This window comes from Oncorhynchus mykiss, chromosome 12, assembly GCF_013265735.2.
Source record: "Oncorhynchus mykiss isolate Arlee chromosome 12, USDA_OmykA_1.1, whole genome shotgun sequence".
NCBI lineage: Eukaryota > Metazoa > Chordata > Actinopteri > Salmoniformes > Salmonidae > Oncorhynchus > Oncorhynchus mykiss.
In genome coordinates this window covers 45,145,284-45,159,285 of record NC_048576.1, presented here as the reverse complement: position 1 = coordinate 45,159,285, position 14,002 = coordinate 45,145,284, and the positions used below count along the sequence as shown (strand labels likewise).

The 14,002-nt window shown below is 43.5% G+C and overlaps 1 protein-coding gene across 4 annotated transcripts in view; it reads left to right on the top strand.

The window, feature by feature from the left end:
* The window catches only part of gria4b (glutamate receptor, ionotropic, AMPA 4b), a 163,061-nt gene that overhangs the window by 137,619 nt on the left and 11,440 nt on the right, over window positions 1-14,002 (top strand). Inside the window, exons 12-16 of one of the 4 annotated variants that reach the window (XR_005034988.1) lie at window positions 3,134-3,332; window positions 6,435-6,682; window positions 10,069-10,183; window positions 11,008-11,122; window positions 13,635-13,765. Coding sequence is in view for 3 of the 4 variants with exons in the window: in XM_036937641.1 (XP_036793536.1) it covers window positions 3,134-3,332; window positions 6,435-6,682; window positions 11,008-11,122; window positions 13,635-13,772 (700 nt within the window). In the remaining variant the exon portion in view is untranslated. Of the gene's footprint in view, window positions 1-3,133; window positions 3,333-6,434; window positions 6,683-10,068; window positions 10,184-11,007; window positions 11,123-13,634; window positions 13,773-14,002 lie in introns of those variants that run through there. The other 3 variants (XM_036937641.1, XM_036937640.1, XM_036937642.1) reach the window with 3 other exon arrangements.

The following is a 14,002-nucleotide window of genomic DNA, read 5'->3' as shown; positions in this document are numbered from 1 at the left end:
GCATCATGTTGTGGGAGTGCTTTGCTGCAGGAGGGACTGGTGCATTTCCCAAAATAGATGGCATCATGAAAGAGGAAATGTATGTAGATATATTGAAGCAACATCTCAAGACATCAATCAGGAAGTTAAAGCTTGGTCGAAAATGGGTCTTCCAAATGGACAATGACCCCAAGCATACTTCCAAAGTTGTGGCAAAATGGCTTAAGGACAACAAAGTCAAGGTATTGGAGTGGCCATCACAAAGCCCTGACATCAATCCTATAGAACATTTGTGGGCAGAACGGAAAAGCGTGTGCGAGCAAGGAGGCCTACAAACCTGACTCAGTTACATCAGCTCTGTCAGGAGGAATGGGCCAACATTGACCCAACTTATTGTGGGAAGCTTGTGGAAGGCTACCTGAAACGTTTGACCCAAGTTAAACAATTTAAAGGCAATGGTTCCAAATACTAATTGAGTGTATGTAAACTTCTGACCCACTGGGAATGTGATGAAAAAAATAAAAGCTGAAATAAATCATTCTCTTTACTATTCTTCTGACATTTCACATTCTCAAAATAAAGTGGTGCTCTTAAATGACCTAAGACAGGGAATTTTACTAGGATTAAATGTCAGGAATTGTGAAACTAAGTTTAAATGTATTTGGCTAAGGTGTATGTAAACTTCCGACTTCAACTGTAGCTCTGCCATTATTTTATATTGTACATCACATACTTTAATCTTAATTACCTGTCCACAAACACACAACTCATCCAGACATCAAATCATGAAAAGTATGTGTATGGTGAGTCACTCGCACGCACGCACGCTACACGCTCACGCACATCCATGTAACAAGGATGTTAAACCAGGGTCATACTGGTGCTGCCATATGGCAGCAACAACCCCTCCACTGATAACGACCCTTTCTATCCCCCGCTCCTTCCCCCTGTTGGCGCTGGCCCATCAGGGTATCACCACGTCTGTCACCATGGATGACAGCCACTGGAGTCACCTCAGATCAACGCAGACTGGGGGTAGCGAGAGAGAGGGAGAAAGTCCCCTAGCTCTCTGTCCTCAGACACAGCTGCTGGCCTCTCGCTTCCAACGGGAGCAAACCTTACGAGAGGCAGGAGGAGAGAATGGAGCAGGAGATAAGGAGAGAAAGAAAGGGAGACAGAAAGAAAAAGGATGAGATAAAAAAAAATAGAGAGAGAGAGAGAGAGAGAGAGAGAGAGAGAGAGAGAGAGAGAGAGAGAGAGAGAGAGAGAGAGAGAGAGAGAGAGAGAGAGAGAGAGAGAGAGAGAGAGAGAGAGAGAGAGAGAGAGAGAGAGAGAGAGAGAGAGAGAGAGAGAGAGAGAGAGAGAGAGAGAGAGAGAGAGAGAGAGAGAGAGAGAGAGAGAGAGAGAGAGAGAACAGGAGACAGAGCGAGCGAAGGAAAAGGTGAGACCGAAAGCAAGAGTGCCCTTCTACCTTTTCCAGTCTTTCACACTGAAGCTGTGGATGATAGTCCCAGGATTACAGAAGCAAAAGAGATATACTGCAGAGAGAGAGAGTGAGTAAGGGACATAATGGGAGGAAAACTAGAGAGATAAATAAAGGAGCGAGAGAATGTTGAAGGTGGAGAGGGAGATTACGAGAGAGGGGGAGAGCCTGAGGGAGGGAGAGAACCAGAGAGAAAGAGAATATGATGAAGGGGGAGAGGCTCGTAATCTACATTCAAATCCAGAGGCAGAGTTAACAGAGTTTATACGTGAACTATTCTGCAGCATAGCCTTCTGTGTACAGTTAAACATGCTTTGCTGCTGCGGCTCTCGGGTTGGTGAGATTTTTGCTGTGTGTTGGTCAGGGGGTGTGTGTGTGTGCATGCATGTGTGAGATTGTGATTGGGACAAGTTGGTGGCAGGTGCTAGGGATAAGACTAGAAGGGGACACAGTGTGCCCTGTCCTAAGCGACAAGGGGAACAGGGGAAGGTGATGTGGAGACACTATAGCTAGCATTGACTGAGGTGGTATCTCCCCTTTTTGACCCTTTTCACATTACTGAGCAGAGCTGGCCTGGGGGAACATCCACCATAGTCGCTGCATGCTGGAATGAAAGGTTCAGGTCGGCACGGTAGTGCCGGTTTGGTTCAGGTCTGCATGTGTGAAATAGTGTGAAAAGGCAATTAGTTTGATAAAACAACAGGAACTGAAGGGTTTTCATAGAGCCTCTCTCTCTGTGTTTGGTTCACGCCAAGGGGGGAGAGAGAATGTTGTTTGTTCACTCCAATGCACCATTTTGTTTGAGATTCTCCTCACGACCTTCCCCTGCTCACTCGAGAGTCGGTGAGTTATCTGTCTCCCTTGAGCCAACAAACAAGACGAGAACAGAGCTGAACAGAGGGAGCTCTGTGTGATGTCGTCAGCTCTTTTCATCCCACCAATAAACAGAGAGAGAGAAAGAAAGAAAGAAAGAAAGAAAGAAAGAAAGAAAGAAAGAAAGAAAGAAAGAAAGAAAGAAAGAAAGAAAGAAAGAAAGAAAGAAAGAAAGAAAGAGGGACCACAGCGCACTACCTGGTTGACACAAACGCATTGGGTTTTAATGAGCCACTCTGCCTTAAGGTGGATTTGAAAATGGGTTGGATGATGCTGTGCAGTGTGCAGTCAGTGTCCTCTCAGAGCCTGTTCCATTGTATAAGTTCTTCTTTTTTTAGATCTATAATTTTTGTGGGTTTTTATTTATTGAGAAAGGACAGTTAAGGGGAGGCAATAACGATTGCAAGTCAGAAGGGCAGTGGACTGGATTTGAACCCATGCCAACTTTGGAATACATGTGGCAGGGTGAGCAGCTCTAACTGGTTTACCACACAGGTCACCTATAACGTTGCCTGTAATTCACTCTCACTACTTGATATAGTTTGTGGATTTGTGTTGATTCATAATTATTTGTTGTTATTGATGGACTCTGCACTCTATCATACTCTTCTCACTCTTCTCTTTTCCTCGCCATGCTCACTCTTCTCCTATTCCTTCACTCCTTCTCATTCTCACCTCCTGCTATGGCACCCTTATTCCTCTCCATCCTATCCTCCCTCCTTCTACCCGTCCTCTCCCTTCTCCCCTCCTCTACCCTCCTTTCCTCTCCTTCCTCCTCTTCCTCCCTCTCTTCCCCAGGTCTCTATCTGGGCGTATCGTGGGTGGTGTGTGGTGGTTCTTCACCCTCATCATCATCTCCTCCTACACGGCCAACCTGGCTGCTTTCCTCACAGTGGAGAGGATGGTGTCGCCCATAGAGAGTGCTGAAGACCTGGCTAAACAGACAGACATAGCCTACGGCACCCTAGACTCCGGCTCCACTAAAGAGTTTTTCAGGGTGAGTATAGTACTGGACTGGATACAAGCTGTGTCTGAATTCTCATATTATGGCCTTGTCCTATTTCACAGACTATTTGTGTATGTAGGAATAAAATGTTTTGGCTAGTAGCTGCGTCGTTCCACGAAAAGTGCCTTTGATATTTTAAGAAATAATTGTGCACCAATATTGCATTTTAAAAGCCTGTTATATTGAATTAAGTGACTTTAATATAGACCACATGGAGAATTCAATTCATCTGATTTTTAATTTAAATAAAGGATATCTGAAGTGCCAAAATTCTGCATTTTGACATGTCCCTCCGTCAACCCTGTGTCACTTCTAGGAAGATTTCAACCACTTAATCCCTAAATGTATCTAAGTTTCACCATCATTAAAAAGTACTAGTTATTTTGTTGCTTTGGCAGTAATTTCTGCAGATTAGTGATTTATTTACGTCTGTCCCTCATTTTAAGGTCAACCCTGTTACGTGAATTTAACTATTTTATTAATATGGTGAAACTCTTCCTTTTAAAATATTTCTTTCAAAACATGGTTCTACTCTTTTTGGCAATTTTCAGGTGGGAAACTGAGAGGGTCGAGCATTTCTTTTAATAACAAAAAATATTATTATTTCACCTTTATTTAACCAGGTAAGCAAGTTCTCATTTACAACTGCGACCTGGCCAAGATAAAGCAAAGCAGTGCGACAAAAACAACAACACAGAGTTACACATGGTATAAACAAGCGTACAGTCAATAACACAATATATATATTTTTTAAAGTCTATATGCAGTGTGTGTGTGCAAATGGCGTGAGGAGGTAAGGTAATAAATAGGCCATAGTAGCGAAGTAAAAACAATTTTGCAAATTGACACTGGAGTGATAAATGTACAGATGATGATGTGCAAGTAGAAATACTGGTGTGCAAAAGAGCAGAAAAGTAAATAAAAACAATATGGGGATGAGGTAGGTAGATTGGATGGGCTATTTACAGATGGGCTATGTACAGCTGCAGCGATCGGTTAGCTGCTCAGATAGCTGATGTTTAAAGTTAGTGTTTAAATATGTCTCCAGCTTCATCGATTTTTGCAATTTGTTCCAGTCATTGGCAGCAGAGAACTGGAAGGAAAGGCGGCCAAAGGAGGTGTTGGCTTTGGGGATGACCAGTGAGATATACCTACTGGAGCGCGTGCTACGGGTGGGTGTTGTTATCGTGACCAGTGAGCTGAGATAAGGCGGAGCTTTACCGAGCAAAGACTTATAGATGACCTGGAGCCAGTGGGTCTGGCGACGAATATGTAGCGAGGGCCAGCCAACGAGAGCAAACAGGTCGCAGTGGTGGGTGGTATATGGGGCTATGGTGACAAAACGGATGGCACTGTGATAGACTGCATCCAATATGCTGAGTAGAGTGTTGGAGTTTATTTTGTAAATGACATCGCCGAAGTCAAGGATCGGTAGGATAGTCCGTTTTACTTGGGTATGTTTGGCGGCGTGAGTGAAGGAGGCTTTGTTGCAAAATAGAAAGCTGATTCTAGATTTAATTTTGGATTGGAGATGTTTAATATGCATAACACGTCAACCCTCTTACCCATCGATAGACAGGCTAGAAATGTTTTATAAATTTCACCTCTCCAAAGTGTACACAGTTCCTAAACAATTTCAATGCAATTTTATGACTCAAAGAAGTGTCTTCAACTAGGCACTTTTTTTAAACTCTCCTAGCTGTGCCATGGAGGAATTACTTGTAGTTGTTTCATTTGGAATGCAACCCTGCATTCCCAACGTCACACAATTACTGGTATTGTTTACGCAGTTAAAAAAACGGTACATTATAACTCGCATTCTGGGTCAGGTGGGCATGATTTGAGTGCTTGTTCTATTGCCAACGTGACTAGCTAAGTTATTAAATACAATCGTTCAGTGTTAGGCTTTCACAAGGCAATTCAAAGAAACAGATGGTAATTTTGGTGTGCATAGAAGGGTAGCATGAGTACATTCAGATGCATGTGCCCTGCAAATGTTCTTCTCTACAAACAAACATAGGCTCAATCTGTTCAGAACAACCCAGGTTACGGTGCCATGTCATCTTGTAACTGTACACCAAACACTGATCATAAACGTTGACACTGAATACGACGTGAGTTTCATGATATGGGAATGTGAAGTGCACATTTGGACTCACTGGTGTTTGGCTTGCTTATATGACATACAAGATGACATGGCATCATACCCTGGGTTGTTCTGAACAGAATGAGCCAGTGTTTGTTTATAGGGAAGAATGCACACGCACCTGAATGCACTCATGCCTCCTTTCTATGCGCACCAAAATTACGATCCGCTTCTTTGAATTGCCTTGTGAAAGCCTAACACTGTAAGATTGTATGACATCAAAGCTGTATTGATTATAATCCTCAACATCTCATCTTTCAAAATACATTGAGTCATCTTCATTTACAGCATTTCCCTCACTCAGACAACAACAAATGTGCAATTACCGGGAAGGATGGGGTAATCTTCTTGTCACGCGTGCGGTGCTCAAGTTCAGGACAGTTGTCAGTCAAAACCAATACAGCGCTGTGAAATGCAGAGCCAGAGCTCTGACGCCATGTACAGCATGTTACTGTACAGCCACTTATTAGTGCCCAAACCGGACATGTTCAGCCCATAAATGTTAAGGGCTGCCGTCTTGAGATGGGAAAATATGTTTTTGTTGTGAAGTTGAACATGTGCTCTTTATGACAGAAAGTTTCTTTTGACCAAGTTACACTTCTGAAAAGGCTCCGAATTGGTGGAACGACCCAGTTACTAGAAATAAATATTTGTATGAGAATTCAGGGTAAGTAGTACTGGACTGATCAGCTCTGACACACACAAACACACGCATGACACCATACTGGTCAGATCATTCAAGCACACTCGTTCACTCAGGGAGGAGTGTGTTTTTACAGTAACTGTTTTCAGTCAACACTCGCTCCTCCACCAGTAACTCTGTACTATGCGTTAACCCCTCCATGTCCTCGTCTCTACTTGGCTGTGCTCTCTCTATGCTCTCTCCACCTTCCTCCACCTCTACTCTTCCTCCACCCCTCCCCTGATCTGCCCCAAACCAACCACAGAGGTCAAAGATTGCAGTCTACGAGAAGATGTGGGGCTACATGAAGTCGGCCGAGCCGACTGTGTTTACCAAGAACACCCAGGAGGGGGTTGTACGTGTGCGGAAGAGCAAAGGGAAGTACGCTTTCCTATTGGAGTCAACCATGAATGAGTACACGGAACAGCGGAAGCCCTGCGACACCATGAAGGTCGGCGGAAACCTGGACTCCAAAGGATACGGAGTGGCCACCCCCAAGGGTTCACTGTTAAGGTGGGTGGAGTGGTATAACAATATGTCCAAGCTGTGCGTGTTGTTATGTTATTCCACCTTCCCTGGCGTGCTGCCTGAATATGTATAGTAACGCTCATATAACGCTCATCTAACACTTCTTTTTTTGTTAAGTTTGAGTTATGGTGAGTTTGGTTTGGGACAATTTTTTCATGTTCATGGAGGTATAGGTGTAGTGGCTTTTACATTTGTGTTTGGTGTGGCGTGGCATGCGGTCATGGCAACAGTTGGTGTTGTTGCAACTCTACTTCCTTGTTGCCAGGTAATGTTTGTGCTGCTTTATGTTGGTGTGTCAGTAGGAGTCAAAACAGCATGTTGATAAGCCTTAATATTATTCTTAAGTATTACTATGACCAATGTTGCAGAATTCTGTTAACTTTCCCCAAATTCCTGGATTTCCTGCTTATTCCCCCCGGAATCTGTGAATATCACGAACTGGAATTTCTGGAAAACCTGGGAATTTGGGGAAAATTACCGGAATGTTGCAACCATAACTGCATTACATAGGCAATAGAGTGCTATTTGGGATGCAGACATAGTAAGTTTCATATGAGATGGTGGGATATCAGTGATGTGAATACTCAGTCCTGTCTGACTTGGCTGGACTCTAGAGCTGATTTATACACAGTGGAATTTACAGGCCTGCCGAAAAATACAATATCATTCCCACTCACCACGGGGAGTTAGTTTCAATTCGCCAAAACTAGAAACTCTCATCTATCAAAAGAATGGGAGCAAGCTCATACTGAAAGGAATTGAAAAATGTAATAGAGCCTAGATTGAGTGTGTGTGTGTGTCTGTGTGTGCGCACAGTAGCGACGGTTGTCAAAATTGATAAAAGGTCATAAACACGGTTCTGATAAATGTAACAGCTGCATAATGGAGTGAGATTCTCAACGCTATTAGGATAAACCAGATCTAAATCCACTGGATTATAGCAGTGTGTTTCCATCATAACATCAACAGGAAAATGTGCTTTGTACAAGCAAGAGACTGTGCATTGGTTTTCTTTTTAAATAAATTGATCTAGCAACAATTATGTGACAAGTGAACTAACACCCCACAAAAACAGGAAAATAATGGCTGGAAAGTGGGGAATACTGAGGTGGGCTGGGCATGCACTTTGCTTGGAACATATGTGCGCGCACACACACACTATTGCCACTAAACTCATCTGAATCCAACTCCAATCCTGTAAATTCCACTGACGAGCTTCTCTAGAAGGCAACGACATGGGTTTGCAATGTAAACAGCGACTTGGTACTGGATTTACCAACTGTTTTCAGCAAGAGGAGTCACTGACAGATCACAGTAGTTCCAGATGGCGGCCATTTTTATTTTGTTAAATTATCAGTCGCGTTCCCCCGGCTCGGACGTTGCATGCATGAACCAACAGATTGCTCTAACATACGATGTGGTTCGCTGATACTTTAAAATACCTATCCATCAATGTTCCCCCAAATATTTTGGGGCACTGAGCAACTGTTAGGTCTTGTGAGCGAAAATGTTGTGGAACTTCCGGCGTGCGTTTACAGTGAACACTGAGACTGTACCCTTACAGTTTTAGACAATAGCCTATCGGCTATTTGAGCATAATGTAGGCCTACCAACAAAATCAATGGAGTGAATCCCATAATATTTTCACGTGGAAATAGCTTTTGATATCTTTGATGTTGCCTACAGTAGCCTCTATATGGTGTTCAATGCAGGCCTATTGCATGAGACTTTTAAAAACGTTTTTACATTATGAAGGGCATGCCATTAATTCATGATTTTTTACTTGGTCTGTAAGACTGTGGGCCAAATAGGTGACTGTACATGGCATTGTCTTGTTGTATAATAATACAAAATAAAATGTGTTATTATTATCATACAGAGAATTAGACCATGTAGGCTACCCCTCTGCCAATAGGATTATTTGAATATTCCAACTTGTCTCAAAATACATCACTGCCCCTTTAATTAAGACATACGTTTTTTACCTGACTAGCTTTTCAAACACAGATTGAAATGTAGCCTACACATTTTGTGCTCATGTAGGAAGCCGTAACTCCCCATTGCTGACCTATACTTATTTTTAACTCTGCTAATAACTCGCTGACTAGCAAAGAATATGAACAAATGTGCACAGGCGTGGCCCTGTGCTCTGATCTGAACTGATCTGAAAAGCACATTCACTCACGGGTGGCTCTGTCTACAACAAAATCACAGACTCGTTCTTACAAAGTTAGATTTGTTTTGTTTTGTTGCATTGAAAAGGGGCTGATATAATGTTGATTCAATCACAGAAAAAACGTTGATCTATATCGTGCAAACTAATGGGGCAAACTCAGTGAAGTTCAGTTTCTTGTGTCTCTGCGGGGCATGGCATTTCTTCTGCGTGGCAGTCCTGGAGGAAGTGCGTGGCCACGCACTCGCGCAGTTTAGAGGGAACATTGCTATCCAGGCGTGGTAAGACCGGGCATGCATCAGCAATAATTGGGCAGAGGAACCCGCCCACTATCTTCTGTCAGTCACTTCTGTGGTTGTCACCATGGAAACCCACAAATCAGCATGCAGAGCGGCTATGATGTCAGACTAAGCAGCTATTTCACAAGGCATTAACCCTAAAGTGACCCTAAAAAGGTTAAACAAGGTGATGTTTAATTACATTTTTCTTTTTTCTCATCAGCTTTTACTGAAATATTTATTTTAATAATGTTGCAGTCAGTTAAGCTACCTTTCTGTCTCTCATTGTCAATGTGTACCTGATATTCCTGAAAAGTACAGTTGAAATGCGCTGAATGCACGTGGACAAATCTCTCTTGATGCAAGTTTTACTCCTCTGAATCAAAATATATATCAAAATGATGTTACTACACAATCTTTTCCCTATGGGCACTACATAGGGAATAGGGTGCTATTTTGGATACACAATATGTGTAATGGAGTTTAACCATCAATCAGGTAATGAATGTACAGAAAAACAAAGGCCACAGGGATACAACCAAGGAAACGAATAGAGATTTATTAAGTTTAATTTATTTCAATTTAGTTTCATTGGATCAAACTTTGAAGTGAACCAAGTCCCAACGAGAGGTTTGTCCGTTCTGTAAATGAGGGTCCTATCTGTGGGGCAAATACTAACTTCCACTCAAGTCAAAATGGTACCGTCTCAAAGTGTCTTAAGTGGAAGTTATTGTTCACCTGTTTGTGTATGGAGGGAGGGTGGGAGAGGGAGTGAGGGTTTATTGTTACAGATAGAGCATTAACACACCCCTATTTCCACCCTTGTCCCCCCTTTATAATCCCCCCTTTCCCCCTCCTATCCCCAATTGGATGCTATCGACTCACCTTCACTCACCCAAATATGTTTTATCATTTTCAAGAAGCGCAGTTAACCTGGCAGTGTTAAAACTGAATGAACAAGGCCTGTTGGACAAATTGAAAAACAAGTGGTGGTACGACAAGGGAGAGTGTGGCAGCGGCGGAGGTGGCGAGAAGGTTAGCCATCCTTGTGTCAGCCCCATGCCGATTGGGTAAAACTGTTCTCATGGTAACAGGTGCATCTGCCGGGGCGACACCCATCGTGTGACCAACAGTGGCGTTGTGACGTGCCACAGTGGCACATACTATAGTTCTGGACGAGTTGAGAGCGATTACTGTCAAACCACAAATATTCGCTTTTGGTAGATGTTAATATTGTTCACCTATTTGTAACCTAAAGCTTAAGTGAATCATTTTTGAAGATACCTTGAAGTCAGTCACATTGTGTAGTCCCACTAAACACTACATTGTGCCTGCCATAAATGTACAGTATCTTATGGCGAAAGGTGAAGTTGTCCTTCACGGGGCTTCACTTGAAAAAGAGATGTACATCTCAATATGACTTCCATAGTTAAAAAACGGATAAATATATTTTGAATTCTGTTTTTTTTTAAATTGTTGTTGACTTTGGTACAAAATTCAGCCAATAGTTGTAGCTTCACAGTAATAGCCTCTGATTGGTTGTTGTGAGATAGGCCTCGGCAGTATGTGCCCGTTCCAGAAAGCGATGCAGTGGGGGCCCCATGTATATTTCTGTAGTGCTCAGCCCCTCAGGCACCCATAAACCAACCCCCTAGCCCCCTCTCCACTACCACGAGCATAGAGACATGTAAACCAATGGGGCCCCTGTCTCCGTCACTTTCAGCTGTTAAGTTCCCTGTATGGGCTCTTTACATTTTTGACTGAATAACATAAAATAACATGTCCTATGATGTTATTTATGTTATTTCCCCCCCCTGACCCCTCCCCGACCCCTCGACCTCACACGTGCGGTTTCGAAGAACTCCAGTAAACCTAGCCGTGTTGAAACTGAGTGAATCAGGCGTCTTAGACAAGCTGAAAAACAAATGGTGGTACGATAAGGGCGAGTGTGGACCCACGGCCTCAGGAAGTAAGGTCAGTCTCCTGCAAGTCCTGGGACCACACCTCCTCACTGACTGTTCTGTCACACTGATGAACCCCACCGCAAACAGACAGATAGGAAGATAGGCAGACAAGCATGGAGGCAGGCAGGTAGAAAGGCAGGTAGGAAGGCAGACAGACACAGGCAGATAGAGGCAGGCAGACAGAGAGGCAGGCAGGTAGCCAGGCAGACGGATAGGGAGGCAGGAGCGCAGGCAGGCTGGCTGACACACACACATACACACACAAAGATAGGACAGAGAGAGACTTAAGGCGTAGCCTGAGGGATACAATACATCCCACTAGAAGGCATGCTCACAATTCAGTGGTAGCAGCAGCACAGCAATGTATGAAATGGTGAGACCTGCAGGATCACATTGATATGGTTGTCACCTGTATCTGTGCCACACTTAGTAGTGTATACTTAGTAGTGCACTTAGCAGTGCATGTATTAAAGTTGTGCAGTTGTAATGTCACGGCAGATTATTAGTATCATAGAAGTAGAATGAGTGGAACAGGCATGGAACCTCTTACCTTGACTGGTAAACTCTATTATATTTCTATGAATAGTATGCCAGTCATTCTAGCCCACTCTAGATTGGTTCTAGTAAGTTTATCCATTGGGCAATACTCAATCATGTAAAGAGAACTCCTGCCTCAACAAAGCAGCATGCAAACACCTTAGGGTCAAAAGTACTTGTCAAGTGTATTTCCTTGTCATGTATAATTAAAAAGTAGATCTCAAGTTTTGAAGACTTGTTTGAAAGTTCTCTCCCACACTCCAATCAGCAGTAGATAAGATGCAAGGCAGCGTTTGGTAAAATCTCAAACCTAAACAGATTCCTTTTGACAAGGAAGCCTCCCCTTTAGGAGCAGGCGACTAACCTGAAAAGTGGGATATAAGAAACGTGAAAGAGCTGCACCCTTTGTCTTAAATCACAGCGTCTAATTACACAATGACTATAAGCAGAGATAACAGAGGGCTAGGGAGCTACTTGAGAGTGGAGACCAAGGACATTTTTAACTGAGTCATTTAGGCAGCTAGTGAATTTAGAATAATTGTATTCCTCCTTAATTGCTGTAAAAATGTCTTAGTCACACTTTATCAAGACATCATTAGATTGGTTGGCATGGGAACATCATGGTGATATCAGCTGTAGCAGTAGCCACAGAGCTGAAAGCAAGAGCAGGTCTGAACTGGAAAGTGTATATATATATATGTGTGTGTGAGTTTGGCAAAGTGTGTTTGTGTGTGTTTTAGATTTGTCAACTATGTACTTGTGCACGTGTGTTGTAATGTGTAATATAATTGCCTGGTGCAGTGAATTCGGAAAGTATTCAGATCACTTGACATTTTTCACATTTTGTTAGCCTTATTCTAAAATGGATTAAATCATTATTTTCCTTCAACAATCTACACACAATACCCCACAATACCCCAGAAACAGTTTAGAATTATTTTCCAATTTATGTATATTTTTTTACTGAAATATCAGATTTATGTAAGTATGCAGACCCTACACTCAGTACTTTGTTGAATTACCTTTGGCAGCAATTACAGCCTTGAGTCTTCTTGTGTATGGCGCTTCAAGCTTGGCATACCTGTATCTGGGGAGTTTCTCCCATTCTTCTTTGCAGATCCTCTCAAGCTCTGTCAGGTTGGATGTGGAGCATTGCTGCGCAGCTAATTTCAGGTCTCTCCAGAGATTCAAGTCTGGGCTCTGGCTGGGCCACTCAAGGACATTCAGAGACTTGTCCTGAAGCCACTCCTGCATTGCCTTGGCTGTGTGCTTAGGGTCGTTGTCCTGTTGGAAGGTGAACCTTCGCCCCAGTCTGAAGTCCTGAGCGCTCTGGAGCAGGTTTTCATCAAGGACCTCTACTTTGCTCCGTTCATCTTTGCCTCGATCCTGACTAGTCTCCCAGTTCCTGCCACTGAAAAATATCCCCACAGCATGGTGCTGCCACCACCATGCTTCACCGAAGGGATGGTGCCAGGTTTCCTCCAGACGTGTCGCTTGGCATTCAGGCCAAAGAGTTCAATCTTGGTTTCATCAGACCAGTTGAATCTTGTTTCTTATGGCCTGAGAGTACTTTAGGGGCCTTTTGGCGGGCTGTCGTACCTTTTACTGAGAAGTGCCTTTTACTGAGAAGTGGGAATTTCGAGTCTCATAGCAAAGGGTCTGAATAGTAATGTAAATAAGGTATATCTGTTTTTTGTTTTTTATAAATTTGCAAACATTTATAGAAATCTGTATTCACATTTTCATTATGGGGTATTGTGTGTAGACTAGATTGATGAGGAAATTGTTTTATTTAATCAATTTTAGAATAAGGCTGTAACATAACAAAATATGGAAAAAGTCAAGGGGTCTGAATACTTTCCGAAGGCACTGTATATATGAGTAGGTATGTGAGTATGTTTGCATGTGTGTGTGTTCTCAGCCCCCCACCACAGCCACGTCTCTGATTGCCTGTCTGCCCTGTGTCTCTCCTCCAACCGCCCCAGGACAAGTCGTCTCAAGCCCTGTCGTTGAGCAACGTGGCGGGGGTCTTCTATATCCTCGTGGGGGGCCTGGGCCTGGCCATGCTGGTGGCCCTCATTGAGTTCTGCTACAAGTCCCGGAACGAGGCCAAGCGAATGAAGGTGGAGGCACCGACGTCTGAACACCACCACCCAAACCAACACCACCTCCCCCACCACCTAACCCCTAGCAGCCCCCATCCCAGCTGCTCCAACCCCAGAACAAGCCCTCAACCCAGTCACAGTCCAGGCTACAGTCCTGGCTATAGTCCCGGCCACAGCCCCAGCCCTTCCCCAAGCACCCAAAACGTAGCCACGTGTAGTGAGGTTTTCGACGGTTACGGAAGCAATGA